Source organism: Pantherophis guttatus, chromosome 11 (assembly GCF_059756535.1).
Source record: "Pantherophis guttatus breed Tessera chromosome 11, ASM5975653v1, whole genome shotgun sequence".
Lineage (NCBI taxonomy): Eukaryota > Metazoa > Chordata > Lepidosauria > Squamata > Colubridae > Pantherophis > Pantherophis guttatus.
This window is the reverse complement of record NC_142073.1, coordinates 5,783,976-5,811,202: the sequence shown is the minus strand read 5'-3', so window position 1 is coordinate 5,811,202 and position 27,227 is coordinate 5,783,976. Positions and strand designations below refer to the sequence as shown.

The following is a 27,227-nucleotide window of genomic DNA, read 5'->3' as shown; positions in this document are numbered from 1 at the left end:
TTTTATCCAATAGAAAGCGAAGTAGGCGAGTCCTGGGAAAACCCGCCCAATCAAATCAACCGATCTCGGCGCGTACGGGGAGAGGCATCGGGCGGGCCTTTCTTCCCTTTTTAGCCACTCATCGAACAGGAACGCACCCGGCCAGCCAATCCAAACGAAGTCGTCGCTCCCGTTCAACCTAGCATGCTGGTGAGGGGGAAAAAAAGATGGAAATTCCCTCCGTCTGACAGAAAGCGAGAGCGAAAGGGAGGAGGAACCAGTCGCGAGGAGCGACGCCTGCTTCCGCGTGTTCTGATTGGCTAATCGCGGGGACGGGGCGGGACGGAGCGGGCGCTGGCAGCCCAAGCCTGCGGGGTTAGGTTGCGCTCGGCGAAGCCGCTCGGCGAAGCTCCTGAGGGGATGGGGATGGTGGCGATCGTCGCGGTCGCTCCCCTTCTTCCCCCTCGGGGCGCCGGGAGGCGAAGTAGCCCCGCTGCGGCCTCCTGCGAAGGGACGAGAGAACGGTAATGGCGGGAAGCGGCCGGAATCGCAGCCGGTCAGGAGCGGGATGCGCCGGACATGGCGCTGAGGGGGGAAACGCGTCGCGGCGGGCTCGGTCCCTTCGCCCTCCTCCCTTCGGGGTCCTCTATGTTTCACGTCCACCCCCACCCCCCCCAAAAAAAGATCCCGGCGGCAGGTGAAGCGCTCCTTCGAGGTCGCTACACAACAGCCCTGCGAGGTAGGCTGGCCTGAGAGGAAAAGCGGCCGGCCCTGACTCGCTCGCGTGAGGGGGAGGGGGGAGACCGCGGGGTGGGGGGCTCAAACGGGGCCTTTGGGGTCGCTGATTATATTATTATTATTATTATTATTATTATTATTATTATTATTATTATTATTATTATTATTATTCTACTACACAAAAATGACAGTATACACAGCAAACAAGATAACCATGCTGCTGCTGCTGCTGATGATTATTATTATTATTAATTAATGAGTGCCAAGAGGGCTTTGGGGGTTTGTTTTGTAAAATTAGGGTATATATGTCTGATGAATTCATGGGTGACTTTGGGCCAGTCCTTCTCTCTCTCTCTCTCCCTCCCTCCCTCCCTCTCTCTGGTGGGGAAAAGGAAGTATTGGGTATGTTTGCCACCTTTGAGTTATTTAAAAAAAGCAATAAAGGCAGTCTACTTAATAAATTGCTAGATTAGGTCTATCTATTATCTATGTATTTCTGTATCTAGTTATTCATCTCTGTCTATCTGTATCCATCCATCCATCCAATCCATGTCTGTCTGTCTGTCTGTCTATCTATCTATCTATCTATCTATCTATCTATCTATCTATCTATCTATCTATCTTACCATCTCTATATCTATCTGCCCCCTCCCTCCCCCCTCTCTATATATCTGTCTGTCTCTCTGTCTGTCTGTCTATCTTCTATCTATCATCTATCTGTCTGTCTTCTATCTATCTATTTATCTTGTCTGTCTGTCTGTCTGTCTATCTATCTATCTATCTTACCATCTCTATATCTATCTGCCCCCTCCCTCCCCCCTCTATATATATCTGTCTGTCTCTCTGTCTGTCTGTCTATCTATCTTCTATCTATCATCTATCTGTCTATCTTCTATCTATCTATTTATCTTGTCTGTCTGTCTATCTATCTATCTATCTATCTATCTATCTATCTATCTATCTTATCATCTCTATATCTATCTGCCCCCTCCCTCCCCCCCTCTCTATATATATCTGTCTGTCTGTCTCTCTGTCTGTCTATCTATCTTTCTTCTATCATCTATCTTGTCTATCTATCTTCTATCTATCATCTTCTATCTATCATCTATCTGTCTATCTTCTATCATCTATCTATTTATCTTGTCTGTCTGTCTGTCTATCTATCTATCTATCTATCTATCTATCTATCTATCTATCTATCTATCTTATCATCTCTATATCTATCTGCCCCCTCCCTCCCCCCCCCTCTATATATATCTGTCTGTCTGTCTCTCTGTCTGCCTATCTATCTTTCTTCTATCATCTATCTTGTCTATCTATCTTCTATCTATCATCTTCTATCTATCATCTATCTGTCTATCTTCTATCATCTATCTATTTATCTTGTCTGTCTGTCTGTCTGTCTGTCTGTCTGTCTGTCTATCTATCTATCTATCTATCTATCTATCTATCTATCTATCTATCTATCCTGTCTGTCCATCCTATCTATCTATCTTACCTATCTGTCTGTCTATAGCTCACTTATTTATCATCCAACCATCCTAGGAGGTCCTTTAAGTATCACTCCGAGGGTTCCAATCATAATTGGTATAATGGCAAATTTCTTTTCCCATAAGCATTCAACTTCAATCTGCATGTCCCAATATTTTGTAATTTTTTCCAATTGTTTTTTCTTCAGTTCTAGCATGACCCAGAATAGCAACGTCAACCAAACAGGTTTTTTTTTTCTTTTTAGTTACTGTTGTAGCAGGCATGTGCAAGATGCATGTCGGATCTTAAAAATCCCATAAAATCTTAACCTGTTGTTTCTCCAAAACCTTTCCAACTTGAGGATCCCAGGAAGTTGTTTCTTTTAGCTCCATTCAAATTCAAACTTTTGGCAAAGTTTCCAATGAATAATTCTGCAACTTGGTCATGTGGTTGCTTGAGGTTAGTTTGTGAAATTTTGCTGCAGCCTCTGATCAAACAGTCAGTTGTTTTATCCTTTTCACTACAAAGGCGACTGTTTGCTATTTGTTTCATGTTGAATTTTCGCCTTCTTGCAATTAGTTGGCAAAGTAATTCTTCAAATTGTTATGATGGTGCTGGCAGCTGCTCCCCCTCCTCGTTGACTCTTTTCCTTTAGCTTGGCTTCTCCATTATATAAACACACACATACCTTTCTGTGCTTGAGACATAGAAGGAGCTCCTTAAAATGTTTGGGATATACTTTGTGTACAATTTCAGAAAAAGTTTTCTCCCTCCTCCCCTTGTCTTCCCTTTCTGGTTTCACTTTCTCATTTAGGGAGCCTTCTTTTGTGCTGGGCAGGTTGACAGTTTGTGTGTGTGTGTGTGTGTGTGTGTGTGTGTGTGTGTATGTGCCCGTGTGCCGGTATCTGTCCATATGTGTACCATATATGTATAAATATATATGTATATGTGTGTGTATGTATGTATTTATGCCAGCCAAACACACATCATTTTTCATTTGATTTGTTTTCTTCAGGGTTGTGAAACAAAAAAGGGATCTTGGTTACTTCCAGGCAGGATCTTAAGATTTTTCCCTCAGAAAGTTGTTAACTTTTCTATGGATATCTTATACTTAAAAACAGACAAAGGTTCTGTGGTTTTGCCCTTTTAAAATGTTTACTCTGGAGAACAGTGGGGTTTTTGTGTGTGTGTGCATGTCTATATTATAAAACTATTTCTTCTTATAGTACTTACATTACTTCAGCAGAGTTCTTGGGTTTGTCTTTTGCAATCAGAAAACAAATACTGAGGTCACAATATCACATAACAGAAAGAGATTTATAGGGGAGTCATGATCATGCCTGTTCTGGGATAAAGTATATTAAGTTCAGTCCTGCTTCATTGTGAGTTAGCCTGCACAAAAGGGCAGCTGTGTTGTGGCAGAAGCCTTTGTGGACTAGAAACTGTCTCTGCAACATAAGCCAGGATGGGGCGACTGGTTTGCTCAGACTGAAACTTCAGACTGAAGTGGTTCATGTCTTAATTTAGTGATCTTAAATATATGGAAGTCTTATATATGGAAGTCTTATGATCACATGGAGTCTCTTTGTGTAAGTCATACTGAACCACAAAGTTAGCAGTGAGCTGCAGTTTTCCCCACACTAAAGGTAAAACTTTGGTTAATAGTTCTTTGGGAAGAAACCAGAGTTTTATATTTGTTATTTTGTCTTTTCTAAATTATTGTTTTCTGGTTCAGGTGTGTGGTAATGGTAGTTTTTCACCATAGACTAGTCTTGAAAGGTGCACTTGAACCTCAGTTGTTATTTGTGGACGCTTATTTGTTCATAGCATTTCTATACCGTCAATTTTGTACAGATTCTGGGTGGTTTTTGCAACTCTATAAAATCCGTAAAATTTTATGAAAATAAAATAACCACTCGAAACGAAACAAACCTTGGCGTCAGAGTGACTTCTACATCCCTCCTTATGTGGTTGGATCATTTAAATAGTTGTGCTTGACGTGGAGGAAAAAGCAGTAACTATTATTTTTAACCATTCTTTTGCCTCCCAGGCTCATAACTGAACCCTTTGTTTCAATTCCTATATTGATCTTTGGTTCAAACATTAAACCCTAAGGTTACTTCTTTTAATGAAGTTTGGAAGCTGGTTGTTTGTTGCAGCTGTTAATTACTGATGTTTTAAGTCTATGTACTTTCCTAGGCTTTCAGAAAATAACACTAGCCTTTCCTTGAAAAGTCTTCCATTCTTAGTTACCTCTTTTCTTTCTTTCTATTCCTATTCCCAAGATTGAGGGGATGCTTCCATTTGTTTGCATACTTAAGAAAAAAAATATATTGCTTTTGTGAAATGCTGGTGTATAATAATGTATTATTATTGGTAGTTCTACTTAAACTGAAAGAAAAATCAAGTGATTTGTAGAGTTTATTTTAGGTAATGATCAAGCGCCTCAATTCCAAATGATTACAGATGTGATTCTTCTTTTGCATCTTGACTTCTATTGGTAAATAAACTATGAAGTGCATTGATGACTTTCCAATTGCTTAATAGCTTTACAGATTTCTTTGTCTAATCTTATTTAGCTTGATTTTTATTTGGAAGCATATCTTCCTTAAGAGATTATTTTGATTGAATCAGGTTATAAACGTGCTGCCACTCAGATATTTCCATAAATATCCATGATACCATATTTGCCAAAAATGTGTTATTCTAAGTACTACCTAAACATGTATTTTTGTAATTTTTCCTCTATAGTCAGATTGTGAGATTAACAAAAGTCTTGCGTTACCTTTATTTTTCTCCCCAGAAAATTCAAAAATGTTTTGATTACTAAAAGAGGGAAAAAAGCTCTTATTTGTGAGAGCAGCTGTCCACTCAGTTCAAGATATTAATAAAGATTGCAAAGATAAAACCTACATGGTCAGTTTTGTGGTGGCGGTGGTGTGATGATGAATCTATTAGTCAGTCAATTTTATTGTGCAGAGAAATTCTTCAGCATGACCTTTGTAGCTATCTAAACATGTTCTCATTCTTGCCAGCTGGATGTTGTCATAGGTCTATAAAAATCAGTGGTGATGCTTGCTTTCAAAAGTGTCTTGTTTTCCTGTCCTTTACTCTTACTATGGTATCCTTTAACCTCTAATGATGTTTCCCTTTATTTTTATGCTTCAGGTCATCTATTCTGGATTTAGCTCATTAGGACATGGATGAAGAAAATTAAGTCATTATTGGAACTGGAACTTTTTTAAAAAAAGCCCTCATTTACAGTTATGCTGCCAACTTAAGTTTCTTTTGAAGAGTCTTCTTTTCCATCTTTATACAAAGCTTGAACCACAATGACTTCGGGTTTGTGGAGTCAAGAGAAAGCGACCTCTCCATATTGGGAAGAGCGTATATTTTATTTGCTTCTCCAGGAATGTAGCATTATAGACAAGCAGACACAGAAGCTATTAAAAATACCTAAAGGTAGTATTGGTCAGTTTATTCAAGACAGGTCTTCCGGTGGGCACATCAGGAACAACCCTTCATCCAAAAGCAAGAAGCTGCAAATAGGAATCAAGATTCTGGAACAGCCACACGTGGTCCTGTATGTTGATGAGAAAGAGGTCGTCGATATAGATGAAAAGCGAGCCGAGCTGCTATTGGCCATCACCAATTGTGAGGAAAGATACAGTATATTTAAAAGCAGAAGCAGGCTGCGTAAGGGTCTCCACATCGATGTTGGTTCCCCGGTGAAAGTGCAGCTGAGATCAGGAGAAGAGAAATACCCTGGGATAGTTCGCTTTAGAGGACCCTTAATGCAAGAGAGATCTCTGTCGGGTATATTTTTCGGGGTGGAGCTTCTGGTAAGGATTCTCTTTCTTTTTTTAATGTACTGTTCTGACCTAGGCTTCCTTAGAAAGTAAACAGCACAAACTTAGTCCCGGCAAACCTCTTTAATTCATACGGCTGTAAATTACTTTCATTTACAGTCTGCAAGGCTTGATAAACTCTCTTTCAGAGGAAGGTTATCAACACCCACCTATCTCACGTGTAATGCTACCAAAGAGATAATTTCCAGACGCAGGGCAAAGCCAAACTTGGCCCAGAGTCACAACCAGAATTTTCAAATCTTGAATCGGCCAGATGAACTAATTGCTTCCTGCAAAAGCTCACGTCCCGTTCGCTTCTCTTTTATGTCTTATGGGAGGGGCCAATCATCTCCAAGCCTTACTCCCAAGTCGACCCTGTTTCCTTAATTGTTTCTGTCTCCTGGCAGCTCTGCGCATGCACACACTGGGAACAGGGTCACGCTGTTCTTCTGCCTCACTGATGTCAGACTCCGGAGACTCCGAAGGCAGCAAAGAATTACTAGATGGCCTAGGCCATCATCCAAGCCTTCCCCAGACTCCAGGACTGGCCCACGTTCCTCCCCAACTTCCTCACTGTCTGAATCTGCTGCCAGCTCTGCTGGCCGCTGGTGGGCCACAACATGTACATTGGTGAAACATACTTTTTGGTATGGTTGAGGGTGCCATTCTGAAAACCTGCAAAGCATTAGGTTTAATTCATTCATTACATTTGTACCCCTCTCTTCCTTTTAGGATTGATGGATTGTGTGGGATGTTTCTCCGTACCATTTTATCCTTGCAACGTAGCTGAAGTAGGCTGTGCTGAGAGAATGTCTACGTGCCAGACATGAGTTGCTTTTATTATGAATAGCTTTGCATAAATTTCAATTTCTCATTTGCTGGATTCCTGCAGTTTGTTAAGCTAAAAATAAACTCTTTTATGGTGGTTCAGCACATTGCGTGAAACAGGCCTCCCTAATCTAAGGTCTTCCCGTGAGTTGTAATTTCTCTCAAGGTTATGAAACCTGGGGCCTTCCTCAGCTCAATATTTGGCTGAACTTCACAATTCATTTTTCTTTTCCTTTTGTAAATGCAGGAAGAAGGTCGTGGTCAGGGCTTTACTGATGGACAGTACCAAGGCAAACAGCTGTTCAGATGTGATGAGGACTGTGGAGTGTTTGTTGCACTAGACAAACTAGAACTGATGGAAGATGATGACAATGAACTGGAGAATGACTATGCAGCTCCAGTTGACTCAATGCAGGTAGACCTTCCTCCTTTGGAGCTCAACTCCAGGGTTTCTGTGAAGATAGGGAAGAATATAGAGTATGGGACAGTTATATTCTGTGATGTCATACCAGGAAACGAGAGTTTAGGATACGTTGTTGGAGTGGACATGGTAAGAAATTAAGATTTTTATGATTTTTTGCATGTGTGTTTAAAATAGTACATGCAATATTGCTGGTTGGTGGAATCCTTGAAAGCTACTCATGGCAGTTGTTGCCATGTGTAAATCACACTAGTATATTTTTTAGTATCAGATAAAATGTATGTTAATTTGCTTTGGAGGGCGGGGGATAATCATGCTTCTTGGATTATATTATAGCACCAGAGAATCTCCTCTAGGGCATTTGAATCTTACAGTACAGTATTACTTTGTTGGGCAACAAACAATGAACAAGATTACACATGATTTTAACAGGCTTTACTTATTGTTCAAAATGACTTGCCCCCCCCAAAAAATTATTGTCCTTGATTCTAATGATAAGCATGTTTTATTGAACTCAGTTCTTTTCTGAGAAAAATGGCAATGTATGTAGGTTTTAACCTCTTGAAGGAATATAAAAAGACCCTTCGGGATGAATTTGAATTCCACCTCTTAATTTGTAATGCTCAAGAGCACTTCAATAATACTTGCTGTTCTCACTTTTGTCCTGAAGTTTGTTTCTATAATTGGGAAACATACAATAGCTTTCAAGTAAAAATACTAAAATCAAATGTTCTACTTGGCAAAATATCCATAGGTATTTGATGTAGCAAAATGCTGTTTGCACATTGAATATAATGGGTTGTGCTTGGATAGCCTCACTTGGTTCCACTTAGAACTATGAAAGATCAAAACAGTTAACTTTCTCCTCAACCTTTCTATTTCCTTGGTAACCAATGAGAATGGCTATATTTGTGTAACTTCTCTAATTCTTACAAACTGGGTTGTACCTCAATAATTGGCAGTTTTTTCTTAATAGTGACATATGATTATTAGTAGACAAATCCTTTGTGTTTATGTTTGTGAGAAGTGGGTTGCCAGTATTACAAGAATCTGCCTTTTTTGTGATGGTTTGTGCTTTCAACCTTAGCTTTGCATAGCCTTTGCAAATTTTAGTAACATCCTGGTTTTCTTGAATATAATTCAGCTGTTCTCTTAAGCTATAAGGATAAACATGTTATAAAATGCTTTTTAGGATAATCCAATTGGAAATTGGGATGGAAGATACAATGGACAACAGCTCTGTAGTTTTGCAAGTGTTGAAAGTACACTTCTTTTGCATATCAATGATGTTATCCCAGGTAATATTTTATTTCGATTTTGAGAAGAATTTCCAGATTTTAGCAGGTTGATTAATGTCTGGTTCTGGTTTTAGATTTGATTAAAATTTGGCCTTTTGCAGTTCATTCTCAAAAGAAGATTTCAGTATTACTTGGTGTTGGGTTTTTTTGGTAATGTGCATTTCCTTTTAATTCTGGAAATGTTTCAGAATCTTTAAAATGTCATGTGTTTTTTCTTCATAAACTCATTAAGAGATGCTACAACAATGCATTACAGGTAGTCCGTGACTTACGACCACAACTGAGCCCAAAATTTCTGTTCCTAAGTGAGACAGGTGTTAAGTGAGTTGCCCCTTTTTACAACCTTTCTTGTCACAGTTATTAAGTGATCACTGCAGTTGCTAAATTAGTATCACGGTTGTTAAGTGAATCCATTGACTTTGCTTGTCAGAAGGTCACAAAAGGTGGATCACATGACCCCGGGACACTGCAGCTGTCATAAACATGGGTCATTTGCCAAGCATCTGGATTTTGATCACGTGACCATAGGGATGCTGCAACGGTTAGTGAAAAACCGTCATTTTTTCCCCAGTAACTTTGAACAGTCACTAAAGGAACCGTTGTAAGGCAAATATATTTGTCTTAATGGGATGCTGGCCTTCTCAACTATTTCCAGATGATAAAGCTTGAGGACTGAAAGCCTCATTATCTGGCAGTGAATTTTCTACTTGAGAAATTGTCTTTGTTTAGTAGGATAGTGTGTGGGCTAGGCAACTGGAACAGTGTTGAATGGAAACGATGCGGCTGCAGTTCACATTCGTGAATAATTATGCATAGTGATTTAAAGGCTAGTTAAGAACACTTTAAAAACTGTAAGAAATACTGCATAAGGACTCTCCAGATGATTCTGTTTTTTTGTACAGCGTTTGTGTATTGGATTATGGGATTGTTACACTTCCTTTAAAAGGAATATGTTCAAATGATGCCCACATATGCTCTGATGAAAGAATTGGTGTTTGTGAGAAGGGCTTGGAACCACAGGCAATCTGTTCTTTTCTCCATATTATTAGAGTGCCAGTTTTTCTACTCACAAAGCTTTAATAATACTGTAACCCCTATGCTGCACGCATGAGTCAACCACTTTGCACTGGAGGAATATAGTGACTTGAACAGGATCTACTGAGATTAGCTGACTTGCTTAGCAAGAATCTTACGTTACTAGACGGCCCTTCCATGGTTTTTCAAACTCGGCGATGAAACTATTTACTTGGCTGCATTGCCAAGGAAACTGAAATATGTGAGCAGTCTTTGCAACCAGCAGATCATATATTTCTAGGGAAAGGACAGCTGGATTAGGAGGCTTACGTTTTGGATGGTCAGGACAAAGACAGAAGCTTTGTAGGTGTAAACTGAACCTAAGGGTTCATTGGTTGAATTTGAAAGAGATGAGATGCAGATAGGTGTAAAAAACATTAGAATTGCTCAGATGGATTAGTGTAAAGATTTATTTAGTCTGACAAACTGTTCCAACAATGGCCATCTGAGAAAGTCCTTATTTAATATTTAATCATTCACCAAGTTTTTTAAAACAAACTTCCACATCAGTCCTAGAGAATTGTAGTTTATATTATAGTTCCATTATGACAGGTATTATAATTGAGGTATCATGTTACAGTTTGGCTTATTTCTACATGTAAAATCTTATATGTCAGGACTTTCAGCCCTCCTGAGGAATGTCTAATGTGTTTCCTATTTTGATTAATGTTTTGAAACTAATACATTATATTGTTATATAGTGTGCTCTTATACTTTGTGAAATATCTAAACTCTGCTCTGTTTTAGAGGCTGTGTCTCAGGACAGGAGACCTCCCAAACTCGCTTATACTTCCAGAGGTGGTGGTGACAAAACCTTCGGTCATAGCAAGCCAAAGTCTACAGGTACTTTGACTCGACATTTCAGCGAAACTTACAGTGTTGTTTCTTAAACGAGGATTGCCATGTGCAATCTCCTTATGTTGCTATTTAAAGGCAAGTTTGACTACTAAAACAGCCTCTCCATCAACATCAGTGAAGATATTTAATGTGTACTTTATTGTGTTCCTTATAAAGGTTTGAGCATATCAGCAATTTTAATTGATATCTGTATATATGGAAAAATAAATGTGTTATTATACCAATTATGATTGGAGTCCTCGGAGTGATACTTAAAGGACTTCCTAGGATGGTTGGATGAAAGATAAGTGAAATAGATATAGATAGACAGATAGGTAAGAGAGAGAGGTAAGATAGATAGCTAGATAGCTAGCTAGCTAGCTAGCTAGCTAGCTAGCTAGCTAGCTAGCTAGCTAGATAGATAGATAGATAGATAGATAGATAGATAGATAGATAGATAGATAGGAATGGAAATGGATATATTCATTTTCCCTTGAACCCTCTAGGTTCACTGCTTGAATTTCCTGTGCTTGATCCTTCCGGTGGAATACAAGGAGCCAAATTGCTCCTCACTTACGAATGTCATCTGTAAAACAGCAAGAAGAGGGGTTTATGTCGAAGGGTTAGATGTATTGCAAAAGGCTGTCCAAATTCCAGCAGGAATCATGAGAACCTTCACATAGGGGCATATTTCTAGGGTTATCCCAAGTTATGCGAAGCAATCTGTGAAGAAATTTTGGCTTTACCATTCTTAACCAGTGGATCTTTCCAGTCTACTGAACAAGACTGGATATAGGCAGTTTCTGCCTTGCATATTAGTATTACAATGACTACAGTTAAACACTTCATATCTCTCATGTTCAAAATGTTGGTTATGAGTTTTGGGGATTTGGTGGCATGTAATTTTAAATAACCTACTGATGTTCATTTCTTTTAAAATATTAAGTCTGAAATCAGTGATCCGTACGTGGTATTAATCTTACAGACATTATTGAGAAAGCAGTTTCGTTAAGCTTAAACAGAATTGTTACCTGATGTAGCTTTGCTTTCTAAAGGGTACTATGTGTATAGCTTGAAATGTAAGCTGAGAACAGAGCTGTTCTGTTAAAGGGTTGGGACCGCATGAAATCATGCAGCATTGTAGCGATTGGACCAGACATCCTGCAGTTGTGTTCCTTCCATAAAAGTCATACAGCTCTGAAGCAGTTTTACAGACTTTGCTAACAACATCAAAGCTTACTTGTGTATATTCTTCCCTTCTGACATGGCCTGTTTTTCAGGTGCACTCTCTGATCCTGGAAACAGAAACAGAACAGAATTTTTCTACGCTTTAAATGGCTCCTCAGTAGATTCTCAAGCACAGCCAAAATCAAAAAATACATGGTATATTGATGAAGGTAACAAACTGGATTTTGATCACAGATGTAGTAACAAAATATGACACTAATGATGCAGAGAATTCTGACAACTGTATTGACCTATATTTTTGGATGTGCTTTGATGCATCCTTCTTTTTTCTTCAAACCACAACTTTCCTTGTATTGCTGCTTTGAGTCAAGATTGGCATGGTCCATCATCCACTATTTACTTCCACAACCTCAGAGGAATTATTTTACACTCTCATTGGATTCAGCAACTTATCACCAACAGTTTTTAAAAGTTGCCCTTGACTTTTTTTTTAAGCAATTCCTCGTAGAAGCAGTCACATGTCTTTAAGAGGGTGGGGAAAATCTAAATCTCTCTTGGTTAACTCCCAGTTCCTTCGTTCATGGCTGTAGTTTGTCAGATAACTGAAGACTTTTCCTTCGGCCCAGGTTTTATGATAATTTCTCAGTCGTGGTAGAAAATGCCCAACATTGCATGACAGCTTGATCTTATTCTCTTTATTAAACCAGTTGGGTTGCAGGCAGAGCGTGCAAGAGGCTTATAAATAGTAATGTGCTATTATACCAGTTTGTGACCTCATGCACTGAGCTTTGACTCATGATTTATTTATGTGTCTTCAGGAGACAAGTTGGTGAATGTGTCCTTTAGGGCCTCTCCGCCACTGATTGTATGAATTCACGAGAGGTGTACATTTCATGTTTGTTTCCCGGTAAATCTTGGTTTCCCGATGACTAAGATCTTGAGCACTGTTTCCCAGCAACTATGCGATGCGTAGACTTCAACTCCCAGAATTCCCTAGCCTGCACAATCTAGAATAGCAGTTTTAAGCAAATAGCTTAAAGTTGACCAATAAACCTCATTTTTTAAAATAGCTGACACAAAATACACAATAACTCTTGAATATTAAATAGTCTTTAAATGTGTTGAATAAGATGGAATTGTGGCTTCAAAAGTTTTCATGCTCAAGGGTTTTTTTTGTTGTCACATCAGCTTTTCTGCTGTGCCCAGCTGCCATAGAGCGTAGGAGTCTGAGAAAACTTGAGGGACAATACCCAATTTATTTGGAGAATGTATTAAGCTCACATGATATTCTGTATGAACTTGGAATGAGTCCAGGATCTCAGTTTCTTCCACCCAAGTTTGGAATTGCTGTCACCTGCTGTAATCTATCACTAAGAAACTTTGTAATAATTATTTATGAAATTTTATTCAGTTTGCTGATTGGTATAGCAGAAGCTCAGATTCTTGGTTATAGTCCTTGATTATAGTATTAGTAAAATCTACCTGTTAGCTCATTGTGCTTAGCAAGTGCCAATGAGCTGTTTTAAAGCAATTTATTCTTACATGATAGAATCTAGTCAGAGAGAGAGAGAGAGATTCCAGCACGTTTTACTCATTTTATGGGAAAAGTGCATTACATCAGTTCAGGTACCTTAATAAAAGTTGCCATTTGTAATCTGTGCCAATTTCTTTGCTTGCCTCCAATTCAACAGTGGCTGAAGATTCTGCAAAATCACTTAACGACTCCTCTTCTGGCTTTGGAAATTCTTCCCCACCGCTGCAGCCTGCCCCGTCAAATAGCTTATCTTCCGAAAACAGATTCCATTCCCTGCCTTTCAGCCTAACCAAGATGTCAAGCACCACCAACAGTTCTATATCACACAGCCCGCTCTCCTTATCTGTTCAGTCGGTTATTGGAGAAGGGACTTCCGGGCCAACCCAGGAGAGCCCACCAGCCACTGTAGCCCCCATCAACATGCATGGCCTCGAAGCTGGCTCTTTAGCAGAAGTGAAAGAAAACCCACCCTTCTACGGAGTAATCCGTTGGATCGGGCAGCCGCCAGGGGTCAACGAAGTGTTAGCTGGGCTTGAACTGGTAATTACTGTCAGATTTGAGAACCTGTGGGGGCAATTCCTGTCCATCTCTAACCCTGCAGGATCTTTTCATTATTGCCTTTCTCTTTAATTTCCTGGCTACAGCTTGACTCTGACGTCAGGCCAGGTGAAAACTTACTGCCAGGCTGAAGCCAGCTCAGAATTCTGATATACGGATAGTCTTCGAGTTACGTCCGTAATTGAGTCTACAGTTACGGTTGTAAGTTATGATGGTCATAACGTAGGTCTCCAAGTGATCAGACCCGATTTTAATGAACTTTTTTTTGCAGCCATTGTTAAGTGAACCCATCGTTCGCTACGGGGCAATTTTTGGGGGAAATAAATGCTGGTTTCCAGGAAAAATGTCTGAAATTGTGGTCATGTGACCACAGGCAAACAGCCATAAATGCAGGCCAGTTGCCAAGGGCCCAAAATGCCACATGATTTTGTGTGTGTGTGTGTGTGTGTGTGTATGTATCTGGACTTTGGAACCTCAAAACCGAGTCATAAGCCCCGTTTGGATCCGTTGTAATTCTGAGCAGTCACTGAATGACTGGTTGTAAGTCAAGGTCTAGCGGTTCTAAGACCCATTGTGCTAAGTGGGGAGGGACAGATGTAAATAGGGACACTACATTTAAGCTTTGTAGTTTTGTCAGAAATTGTGTGGATGATGTGAGTGTGCTGTTCGAGGGTTGAGTTGGGAAGTGTAAGGTTATACGGAGGTTATACGGAAGTGTAAGGTTATATCGCTACAATTTCTATTGGTGTGGTTTCTATTGATCGAGAAGTGCAAATTTCTCATTTGTTTTTTCAGGAAGATGAATGTGCAGGTTGCACCGATGGGACTTTTAAAGGGACTCGTTACTTTACCTGCGCACCAAAGAAAGCTCTTTTTGTCAAACTGAAGAGCTGTCGACCTGATTCCAGATTTGCTTCATTGCAGCCGGTGTCTAATCAGATTGAACGTTGCAATTCCTTAGGTGTGGTCTATCTTTCTCTCTCTCTCTGTACAGCTTTGCTTTAATTCTGAATTGGGGGGAAAAAACATTTCTAATGATCAAGGAAGTTGTCTCTCTCTCTCTCTCTCTCTCTCTCTGTGTGTGTGTGTGTGTGTGTGTGTGTGTGTGTGCGTGCTTCTGGCTGTAAGCTTGTATATATGTGCACGTTTGTGAGAAGTGTACATGTTTCTGTCAAAACAATGCTGGTCACAAGAAAGGAGAAATGGGTGGATCTGTGACTTCACTAGACTTCGTATTGGGCTTTTGATATTTCCATTGTGCTTGTTTCTAATGTGGAATTATAAAAGAGTACAGATGTAGCTTTGATTTCCTGATTTGTTTTTCAGCTTTTGGAGGCTATCTCAGCGAAGTGGTTGAAGAAAACACTCCTCCAAAAATGGAAAAAGAAGGATTGGAAACAATGATTGGAAAGAAAAAGGGGATCCAGGGTCATTATAACTCCTGCTACTTAGATTCCACCTTATTCTGGTAAATAAAGAAATAACTGCATTTCAAGCCTGAGATGAAGAAAACACAATGATATGCATTTTTAAAAATTCAACGAAGTTACGTGAACCTAATAGCATGTGCATGATATTTTTGTAACATGCCCAAAATGCGATCAGTTGACTGTGGGGATACTGTGATGGTCATATATGTGAGGACTACAAGAAGTTCTTCAGTGCCTTCATAACTGAATGGTCATTAAACAGGGTAGTCATTAAGTGAGGAATACTGTGTATATTAGGGATTTCTTTTAACCGTGTAAGTTGCCCAGAGTTTAGTTTACAGTCTGGGAAAGGCACTTATGTTTAAGACACAATCAAAATTAATAACTACTTCTTGTCCTGGATTTTTTTCTGTTCAAGTGTTTCTTTCTCTTTCTTTCTCTGCTGATTGAGCCTTTGGTATTTGGCATGGCTCACATTTTCTTTTCTAAGGCAAAATTGTCTCAAATTCGACTTAAACATGGTGATCTTAGCTGTTGGTAAGGTTCAGATTACACTCTTCCAAAACATAAATGCTGTTCCTGGAAACAGATATTTGTCAGAATCTCACAGAATCCGTTAAAAGCATCTCTTTCTGCAATAGATTTTGGGACAGTTCTCAACCTGAAGGTGGTTTCTTTCCCCCCTGTCCCCTTTCCCGTTTGAAATGTATTTTTTTCCCTGCTCTTTCAGCCTGTTTGCATTCAGTTCTGTTTTGGATACAGTCTTGCTTCGGCCCAAAGAGAAGAATGATGTAGAATATTACAGCGAAACTCAAGAACTGTTACGGACAGAGATAGTAAATCCTCTTCGAATGTAAGTACAAATGAGCGACCTGTGATAACATGCCAGCTTCGGTGGGAAATATTGAAAGCTTCTTCTGCAAAGAGGAAGATGTTTGAAATGGTTTCTGGAAGGTGGAACAAGAAGCTTGAAAACCCCTGCTTTGGTTGACTACTTCTGGCCCCTCTACAGTTTTTAACTGTTTTTTTTTTTTTTTACTTCTTTTTGCTTGTTTCTCCTTTTGGTTTGCGGGCGGCAGATCAAGTGGTTGTAGATAATATTCCAGACCATGTTGCCTCTTCAGATTCTGCCTCTTGGGGGCTCGATGTGCCTTTTCAGACTTTTCATCTTTTATCTTCTAGATATGGATATGTGTGCGCCACAAAAATAATGAAGCTGAGAAAGGTCCTGGAAAAAGTTGAAGCAGCGTCAGGATTCACATCTGAAGAAAAAGGTAAGTTCATTCTGTAATATTGTTAATGAGGAAGAACTGAAAGGATGTATCATATTATTAAACATAAGTCTAGATAAGATTTTACCACCACCCTAATCCCTTTATCTTCATTTGGTAGCCCATCCTTGTTTTAAAGACTGTGCTTAAAATAACAGATTAATGAAGTTCTACATCTGCAGATTCTTAAAATGATTAAAGACAAGTGTCAGATCATTCCAGTTACGTGGTTAAGAATTCACATTTTTAATTGCTATTAAAACCAAGTTTTGAGATTTGGTTTCTGGCAGTGTTTTGTAACTTTGTATTTTTGCTATTATTTTTTTGGTTGCCTGTGCTTTGATATCCTGATGAAACTGTCTTTTTTTTTTCCAGATCCAGAAGAATTTTTGAATATTTTGTTTCATCATATTTTAAGAGTAGAACCACTCTTAAAAATAAGGTAAATATGGTCCTTGGCTCACACAAGAGAAATGTTGAAGTCACAAAAGTTATTTTATTATCTATAATTTATAATCTTGAGGATAATTTCCAACAAAAAGTTACGGCTGGGATCCTTTCTTATTATTTACATATATTCTAACTTTATCTCAATCTACTTATATAATCCAATTCCCTTTATGTCAACTTCTCTTTACTTTGATCTTCAGCACATTCAAGCAATATTATCACAAAAATAAACAATACAGTATTATTTCAGTTCCCTTATTATTATGTAAATAATAAGAAAGAATCACCTTAAATGAGCTGTTAACAACGGAAAAATGATATGTATATATGTGTTTGTTTTGTGTTTGTTTTAATGTGTTTAAAATAAAAAACTTTTAAAAAAAGTTATAGCTGGGAACACCGTGCGAGCATCTTCATTACTTTTAATTGTGTTTAGTTTTGTAAACTATGAACATTTAGCTATGTCTTTATCTTGAGAACTTGGGGATATTTCAAAAGCTTTTATTGCTGTTTCATCTTGCTTACTTAACTTCACTGATAAATGTCAGTTATGTCTCAATCTTGTATCTGCTATAATAGCATCAGGTGTGGATAACTTGTGGTCAGCTCAGTATTGCTAAATTACAACTTGCAGCACTTATCTATAGACTCAGTCTCTCTCTATAAATGTAAATTCAATAGTTCACAGACTGGTACATATCAGCTATTTAAAATAACCTCTTCATCCGTTTAGGGAATAATTTATTCCAGAATCAAATCTGAGTCGGTCACTGAAACCAGAGGCTTAGTTTTCCGAGCTTTTAGATGGGTGTTGGAGTCTATCTCCAGGGAACTTTTCTCTAGCAGAGTGTGTTATTTGTTATAAATACATGAATAAATAATTTATTCTTATATTTATAACTAAAGGTTTGGAAAGGAAGATCCAAGTGATCTGTCTTCTTTCCAGATGCAGGAATCTATTGCTACAGGATTCTGCTGTTACCCTGAAGACAAATCTGGTTGTAGTAGTAGATTGTACTTTTTTAAATCAATGTGAAGCGTCCCCATTGTCAAATACACTTGTGTCTCTCTTCTTAGATCGGCAGGACAAAAAGTCCAAGACTGCTATTTCTATCAGATTTTTATGGACAAGAATGAGAAAGTTGGAGTGCCTACCATACAGCAGTTACTGGAATGGTCCTTCATCAACAGCAATTTGAAATTTGCAGAGGTTTGGAGAAAGTTTCCTCTTTTTATAGTTTTACCCATCAGTGCGCATTTTGCTGGCTGGGGTTGTTCAGCTTTTGAGAAGCTGAAGCATTTATTTATTTATTTATTAGTTCAATTTATATGCCACCCTTCTCCATAGACTCAGGGCGGCTTATAATGCATTATAGCAATAGCCTGCATACTTTTCTGTATATACCTGCTTATTAGAGCTTTCAGCCCCCCCTAAGCGGTGTTGTTCTATACAAAGTTGGCTTATTGTCCCCACAATCCGGGTCCTCAATTTACCTACCTCGAAAGGATAGAAGGCTGAGTCAACCTTGAGCCTGGTGAGATTCGAACTTGCACTAATTGCAGGCAGCTGGCAGCTAAGTGCTAGCACTTAACAGCACTTTAGTCTGCTGCACCACTGAGGCTCATGCAAGTGTCTCCAGAGTAGTTCAATAAAATCTTAATTGATTAGGATGGGGTCAGCATCCCGTGGCTCGAGCCGCATGTGGCTCTTTCACCCCTTGGCTGTGACTCCCTGTCACTCAAAATATGTGTCACAACCACCAATATGCAACACTCGCCGGCACGCAATTTATTGAGCTTTTCAATGCCTGGTAGGCCAACCATGGATAAATCCAAGAAAAGAAAAGTTTCAGAAGAAACCAGAACATTTAATTCAACTACATATGCTAGTTTTGTGGCCGCTCAAGAAACAGTCAGACATGGAAAGGGTTTTGTGGCTCCCGGTGTTTTCTTTTCTGTGGGAAACAGGTCCAAATGGCTCTTTGAGTGTTTAAGGCTGCAGACCTCTGGATTAGGAGGTGACTCTTCATTATGACAAATGAGGGATTTGCTTCTTCAGTAGATATCAGAAGAACTTCCTTGATGCTTTGCTTGAGCTATTGTGCAAATGATTTATTAATTAAAGCATAGACAGGGAACTCAACGTATCCAGATGTTCCTCAGCTTAAATTCACTGCTGCATTGTGTGAATGACCAGTGGAAAAGAGATTCTGGGAGTTCTAGTTCAGCATCACCTGGAGGCCCATTAGTTTCCTTGTTTTTTAGATCAGGGTGTCAAACCTTGGCAACTTTAAGACCAGCGGACTTCAACACTCAGAGGTTGCAGAATTCTGGGAGTTGAAGTCCACAAGTCTTAAAAGTGGCCTAGTTGGATACCCTTGCTTTAGATTAAGCCAAAGATAGGACTAATCTGTATGACTGATTATATGTATATCAAACCTTAATGTCTGTTTGGTTCCTTGCTTTTGAGAAAGCTATTTTTTAACTTTACATTAGGGGCATCAGGATTTAATAAACTGAAACAGAGAGAATGAAGTCTCTTGGCTAAAACATATATCCTTTTTCTGTTGGGTTTTACTAGGCCCCATCATGTCTGATAATTCAGATGCCTCGATTTGGCAAGGACTTCAAAATGTTCAACAAAATTTTCCCTTCTCTGGAATTGAATATCACAGACCTGCTTGAAGACAGTAAGTTTAAATATGCTTCATGATAGCGCAATAAGACTCCATTTTCAGTTGAAATGAATTCCATGACATTTGATGAACCTGGATACTTCATCAATAAAATGAATCACCTTCAGAATAATGCAGAATGGAGTTGCTGTGGACCCTAAAAATCTTGTTTCAATGCAGATACACAAATATAATCAGGGTCTGAAATCTTCATTGCAGACTTTAGGAGAACTGTACCAATGGTTGACTTCCAGACTGCTCCAGTTTTGTTCATAATACCTTTTCCTCAACTTCCTAAACGAAACGAGTTCTAACTGCCATTAGGAAATAAAGAATACAGGTATCCTAACTCTTTAGGAAACAATCTTTTACTAGCTTGTCTACTGGCTAATTTATTCTGTTAGGATTATGATGGAATGTGTTGTTGCACGCCCACCGTATCAACACAGAATGAACAAGACTTAATTTTTCCAACAATTCCTGGAGAAATTGTGAGGTTTTCCCCCCCCCCCCCATTCAGCTCTTGTTTTCACCCGTCCCTTCCTATCTGCCACACCTGTTCAATTCTCAATAGAAAATCTAGAAGAACTCTAAACTTGCAAATATGACAGGACACATTCTTTAAATTTGTAATATCTGTGCACGAATGGAGTGAGCTAATTTTCTTTTACTCAAAAGTTTTTGAGTAAAATTTTCTATTTAAAAAAAAAAACAACTGTAGATGTGGGTTCTGTTTATTCAGAATAGTAGCATCCAATACAATGGGTATTTTTCCTCTTGTAAAATGCAGCCCCAAGGCAGTGTCGTATCTGTGGAGGACTTGCAATGTACGAATGTCGGGAATGCTACGAAGATTCTGACATTTCCTCTGGTAAAATCAAGCAGTTTTGCAAAACCTGCAATACACAGGTAATTTTTCCCCCTTTTTTTCCCCAAATGTCCTAGGACCGTGATGGTGAACCTATGGCACGCGGAACCATATTGGTGGGCACACGAGCTCAACTCCGGCGGGCATGTGTGCACCAGCCAACTGATTTTCAGGCCTTCTGGGCCCACTGGAAGTCAGGAAACAGGCTGTTTCTGGCCTCTGGAGGGCCTCCAGAGGGGTGGGGCAGGGCCGTTTTTCGCTCTCCCCATGCTCCAGAGCTTTTCTAAGAAATGGCCCGTTTGCCGACTTCCAGTGGGACCGGGGGTGGGGGTGGGGAAGGCTGTTTTTGCCCTCCCCAGGCTCCTAGAAAGGCTCTGGAGTGAAAAACAGACCTACCGGGCCCACCGGGCCATTGCATGCCAAAAGCAGGGGGAGTACGGGGGTCACATGCATGGGCGGGCGGGGCGCATAGAATTATGGGCGTGGGCATGTGCGCGCGCTAGCCCCCCACACTCCCCCCGCTTTTGGCACGCGATGGCATCACTGCCCTAGGAACTCGTTTTTCTTATTGCTGTCTTGTGTGAGAACTGGGTTCTTTCAGAAATGAGCAAGAATGTAATTCCCTTTCCTAATGTTTCTTCCCTCCATCCCATGATAGGTTCATCTTCACCCCAAAAGACAGAGTCATAAATTCAATCCAGTGTCACTTCCGAAAGATTTACCGGACTGGGATTGGAGGCACAGCTGCATACCTTGTCAGAAGATGGACCTCTTTGCCGTTCTTTGTATAGAGACAAGCCACTATGTGGCTTTTGTTAAATATGGCAAGGAAGACTCCTCTTGGCTCTTTTTTGATAGCATGGCTGATAGGGATGGTATGTATTCTCTTTTGTGACGTTTCAACTGCTAGCCTGGCCCTTAAATTGATGAACTACTTAGCGCTTAACATCTGTCGTGAGGCAGCTCATAGTTGAAGCAACATTCCCCAACCTTTCAACCACGGCATCCACATTTGAAACCCTGTCGATGTTCCCCAGATTGTAGGGCACCTTGTTGTTAAAAGCAAGGTTAATGCTGTAGACTAAGGCCAGGGAATTCCAAAAATTACATCTAAAATGAAATTGGATGGTAGCAGGATATGGAAAGTTGAAGGAGACAATATAATAGAATAATAGAATTGGAAAGGACCTTGGAGGCCTTTTAGTCCAACCCCTTGCTGAAGTATGAAACCCTACTCCATTTCAGACAAATGGTTATCCAGTCTCTTAAAAACCTCCAGCACCCACAGCTTCCGACAGCTGATTAATTGTTCTCACTGTCAGGAAATTTCTCCTTAATTCTGGATTGATTCTCTCCTTGATTAGCTCCAATCTATTTCTTCTTCTTCTGCCTTCAGGGTGCTTTGGAGAATAGGTTGAGCCCCTTTTCTTTGTGGCAGCCCCTCAACTATTGGAACACTGCTATCGTGTCACCCCCTATCCTTCTTTTCCTTAAAGTAGACAAACCTGGTTCCTGCAAGTGTTCTTCATGTTTTAGCCTCCAGTCTCTTAATTATCTGTGTTGCTCTTCTTTGCACTCTTTCTTTTTGTGAAACTCACGTGGTTTATTCCATAATGGATAATTTTGGACACAGGTTGGAGTTTAAATTGGCATGAAGTAGAATGCTTCTTACCTGGGATTACATGTAGATGTCATCATCTCCCAAAGGTGCTTTTTTCAACTAGACTTTCTGGTTTTTCTTTGAAGATGGTTCGCTTCTCATCCAAGAAGCTTCTCCAGTTCTGACTAGATGATGGGGAACGTCAAGAGTCAGACCCTAAGAAGCTTCTTGGATGAGAAGTGAAACGTCTTCAAAGAAAAACCAGAAAGTCCAGTTGCCTCTTGAAAAAAGCACCTTTGGGGACAGCCATGACCTGGAGGCTTGAGAATATCCATAGACATGTGGTCATCTCAGAACAACATAGCTTGGGCTGTCTTATTGTCCTGCTGGGGTAATCCCGTGTCCTGCCTTCTTTTCTCTCCCAAGGAGGTCAAAATGGTTTTAACATCCCTCAAGTGACTCCGTGCCCAGAAGTTGGCGAGTATCTGAAAATGTCTCTCGATGAATTGCACTCTCTGGACTCGAGGAGAATTCAAGGCTGTGCGCGGAGGCTCCTTTGCGATGCTTACATGTGCATGTATCAGAGCCCTACAATGAGTTTGTACAAGTAAGACGTGGAGGACTCTCGTGAGGAATTAGCCTCTTCCCAGGGACTGGAACTGTGGCCCAAGGAAGCTCAACGGAGCTGTCGGCTTCTCAGCTTGCGCATCTGTTGCTGGCAATGGATGCTTCGAAGGGTATGGAAATCAAAGAACTAGAAAGAAGAAGCAGCTATTTTAACGGAAAGGGGGAATGGTGCGGTGTTGTGTTGCTAAAACACTCAAGTGTTTCCGCTCTTGGACGTGTGTGTGTGTGTGTGTGTGTGTTTGTTTGTTTGTTTGTTTGTTTGTTTTTTTAAATAAAAAAAGTCTAAATGAAGCGATTGTAATGTTTAGGTTGTGTTTTAGAGAAACTGTTTACATAGTCCGAAGATTAACATCCCCTCTGGAGCCTTCTGCTGATTCTTCTGATCCTGCACAGCTTAAAGGAAGAGGACTATATTTTGGGGGTTGTATGTTTCCCAGAGTTGTATCCATCGTGTCTGTAAGACCAGCCTTATGACTTTGGCATCAAGGGACTTTTGCTTCTTATGTTGACCTGGAATAAGTTAAATCACAAAACCCAAAACATCACCGAGTTGAGTGTATCCATGCAGATATAGGTGATCAGTCCATCAGTCCAGGCACCCTGGACCAAGAATTCTCATTGTTTTCTTTGTAGCAAATGGGTACCTTCCAGGAAAAGGAAGAATAATGATCTCGCAACCTTGCAGCGGTACTCGGAATGGCCTCCCTTGCACAACTTCCTGAGTCCTGTTCCATGCGTTTGATGTAAGGTCATTTCTGGGAATGTGTGGACGAACCAGTATGTTTTACTTTCCATGGACACGCCCATCTTCAAAGCTAATCCTGAAAGGCATTAATTCCATTGCTATCTTCAAGCTTGATTTCCATAATGGAAGAATCCTGAAAACCTTTTTTTTTTTTTTCTAAATGAGTTTTGGAAACTTTTTCAGCATGTGTTCTGCATGCCTTGGTCAATTTTTCAGAAAGTACCCAATGATTCAGAAGGTCTGAGGCTATTCTCCTTTCCTCCAGCAACAGGGGGGAAAAGACCCTCTTGACAGCTTGCAATTCAGCGTGGTAAACAGGAGATGAGATCAATTCATGTCGGTTCAAGAGCCATCGTAGAGATCATTCAAAAACACTCCATTAAATTATCTTTCTGTGTTCCGTTAGGTAATAGCTTATGGGTTCGCATGCTTCTGCATCGAGAGGGCAAATTTGGATTACACAATAAATCCAGTCTTCTAATACATTTCTTCCACAGTTCTGACCGAGGGAATAAGACTCAAGTTTAATCCCATCAAGATGTTCTTTGCTGTTTCGCTATCAGCATAGGCTGCCTTTTATGGTTGTAGTTGATGAGCCCAGTGGGACTTTTAGGTACTGTATGTTGATTGGGTGGATTTGACAGTGTCTTCAGGTCTACGACTACTCGCCATGGACAACTCGCCACAGCCAACTTGCTGTGGGACAAGAGTTACACTAATATTGAAGAAATAGTGGAATAGAATCCTTAAAGAATGCCAAAGGAGGGACAAAATGAAATGTGAATGACAACAATTAAAATATTTTTTAAAATTATTTTAATTAATTGAATTGTTGAATTGTCCCATGGCGAGTTGGCCATAGTGAGTTGACCATGGAGAGTTGAGCATGGAGAGTTGGCCATGGAGAGTTTATCATGGAAAGTTGGCTATGGTGAATTGGTCATGGCGAATTGACCATGGAGAGTTGGCCATGGCGAATTGACCATGGAGAGTTGGCCATGGAGAATTGGCCATAGTGAGTTGGTCATGTCGAGTTGGTCATGTCAAGTTGACAGTGGAAAGTTTGCTGCATCGAGTTGTCCCATTCCAGTGTCTGTCTACAAAGCAGGATTGTGAGGGCAATAGTCAGCATATCGTACATTTGGGATAAATGTGCCCCATAGACACCATATGTAATAGCAGCATGTTTAAGACCTCAGTTGCTAGTTGTTATTGTGCACTTACTTTTTTGTCTCAGGGAATGCCATGGAAATGAAATCTGTAATGGAAGGCAAACATTGCATTTTTTTTTTTCCGGTTTTGCGCTTTAAAACCGTACTCACACATTTATCATCTCAAAGGATTATATTGAGCCAGCGTGTAGTTAAATCATTTGACTTGCTGTTCAGTACATGGCAAAACATTACTAGCTTGTTTGAAGTATTCAATGTCGTATTGAGTATTTTTATGAACTGTAGATGCAATAGCTTTTCTGCAGTATGGAGGAAAACCTGCTATCGTTGCCTTAGGTACATTTTGAAAACAGTAGCTGAAGGCTATATATATATATATATATATATCTATATAACAACTTCAGGATGGATGGTGGGTGCTGAATGTCTCTTAAGATCAGCTTGCTGTAGAGAAACTGATGGAGAGAGTCATTAGGCCTCTAAAGCTTTTTTCAATGGTTTCTAATTGCACAGCAGGGTTGCCAACTCATTGCATTAATTCTCATTTGTGTAACTCGTGATTGGATGCCCTTCTTGTTCCTACTTATCCTGTTTTCCTTTGAGCATTTGTGGGAACTCAGAAGATAGTTGGGAAATTGTGGGTTTGAGAACATGTCGAACTCCAGTTGCCTTGGACTGAGTGGAAAATGGCAGTCTTGATGGACCAGTAGGATGAAAGAATGTGGGCAGGTAATGAGCAGTAATAGAAAGAACTCAGCGGAAAGAGATACCGATCAGAAAACAAGCTTCAGGGTGTGGAGAATAAGGACAGGAACACATCCATGCATCATCCAAAGTCATTCTTGGGTTATCTGAGGATGCGGACAAAAGTTTATGTGGAGGTGAGATCTCAGTAAAACAACAGGGTCTAGAAAGCTGTTGGCCAGCTGAATCTTGGAAACTGTCTCCCTTTTACAATAATCACATCAGAGGTGGTGTATGAGATATAGTTCGGTGGTTTTGATATATAATGATCTTTTCCAGCTTGTTTCCTGGTGTTGCAGTCGAAGGGAAAGTCTTAGCTGGTGATAGATTCTCCCTTTTTGAATGTGCAGTGCAATAAAACATATGTGGCAATCACTCCCCGTCCCTTTCCTTGCCCTTTCTATTTCCTCTTCTGTTTCATCCGTCGTGATTTTGGCATTTTGATACCCCGCTCTAAAAGGTCTCCAGCGGTTACTGTGAAAAATGAACTTTTAAGCCATTGCCCTGCAGAAGGAACTCAACAGAAGTGAAAATCATTTCATTTTGAGATCATGTTTTCTATGTCCGCACAGACTTTGGTGTGTAAGCAAGACATTATAAAGTGTCGTCTTTTGGTTTCCCCGGGGCTGAGATTGTCACAAAGAACAGCGCTTGAATCAATATGAAAGCTGAATTGGATTTTTATCTTGACCTGAACGGCCTCTTTCGAGGTTTGGGTTTTATTTATTCTGCCATTGTAACAAACTTACGTTCTGCATTGGCTTGCACAATTTTTAGAAGAACAAAAATAAAGATTTTGTGGTTTGAGTGCCATTGTCTCCTCTATTGAGTGTCTCAACTGAGAGCTTAGGACATTTTTTCAGATTGCATGTGTGAAGCCTTAATTTCTTCAGACGAGAAAATAAATGATACCCTATATTATTTCTGTACTAATATTTAATAAACCCATCATTTTTGTGGCTGTGTCATTTATTTAGAATGCTAGAAAGGTTTCCAAGGTTTGAGGGAAAAGGATGACCACATTAAAAATATTGTGCTTTACTTTACTCGCTGCTTTTGGGGTTGGGAGATCTTTTGTATATGGTGCAAGAGAAAAGAGTGATAAGATAATTGAAGAAGCTTTAGATTTAAGCATGCAGACCTGACAATTGCAGCCTAAAAGCTTATTTATGCTGAGTCCTATCATAGGTTATCCTGCTACGTACTTGTGCATTGGGTTTGGCATTTTGCAAGACTCCAAGGTGCAAAGAAAATGACTGGAACCCTTTGATATATTCCCAGAAGGAGTCCTCCAAAATAAGGAACTTTACAGAGAATGTAAGGAAATGATTTTTTTGTTTGTTTGTTTGTTTCAAATGTTGAAAAGCTCTTCCTTAGAACAGAATGGCCTAGTGCACAATTGCGTTTATGGTTGCAATTTGCAGCTCTGGTGCCTTTCATAAACAGACGTCATCAGCATGTCCCTTCCGGTGGAGAATGGAAGATGGGCAAACTGCTTCTACTGATCTTGTGTAAGATGGACCGATTGATGGTCTAGATCAGGAGTGTCAAACTCACGTCGTCACGTGACATATCGTGACTTTTTCCCCCTTCGCTAATCCAAGCATGGCCAGTGCGTGATGCATCCGACTCGCGGGCCGGCCAGGAGTTTGACAGCCCTGGTCTAAATGGTCCAAAATCTGACAGCCAAGACATTTCTCTATGATCTTATGCCTGTTACAGGCTTCCGGCTATCAAAGCTGCCATAGACACATAAAACTGCATGTCTTTTCATTGCCTGACAAACCTTAATGCCCTTGTTACACATTCTCAACACCAATTTCAACTGTGGGTTTCTAAGCATAGGTGCATTTGCAGCAAAACTACTTTTTA

At 40.0% G+C, this 27,227-nt stretch overlaps 1 protein-coding gene across 4 annotated transcripts; it reads left to right on the top strand.

Moving 5' to 3' along the window:
* Positions 1-228: 228 nt before the first annotated feature.
* On the top strand, positions 229-26,314 carry CYLD (CYLD lysine 63 deubiquitinase). 4 transcript variants are annotated; one of them, XM_034426490.3, is made up of 17 exons: positions 229-503; positions 5,356-6,029; positions 7,111-7,278; positions 8,477-8,582; positions 10,404-10,499; positions 11,774-11,890; positions 13,373-13,755; positions 14,569-14,734; positions 15,100-15,241; positions 15,934-16,056; positions 16,386-16,477; positions 16,850-16,916; positions 18,002-18,134; positions 19,506-19,614; positions 20,390-20,508; positions 21,126-21,342; positions 22,494-26,314. In XM_034426490.3, exons 2-17 carry the CDS (start codon positions 5,520-5,522, stop codon positions 22,676-22,678), a joined length of 2,733 nt encoding a protein of 910 aa, XP_034282381.1. In that variant the 5' UTR covers positions 229-503; positions 5,356-5,519; the 3' UTR covers positions 22,679-26,314. The 4 variants fall into 4 exon arrangements, with proteins under 4 accessions (XP_034282381.1, XP_087733228.1, XP_034282380.1 ...); XM_087877102.1 differs by having other exon boundaries at positions 302-718; positions 7,111-7,413; XM_034426489.3 differs by having other exon boundaries at positions 308-503; positions 7,111-7,413.
* The last annotated feature ends 913 nt before the right edge of the window (positions 26,315-27,227 follow it).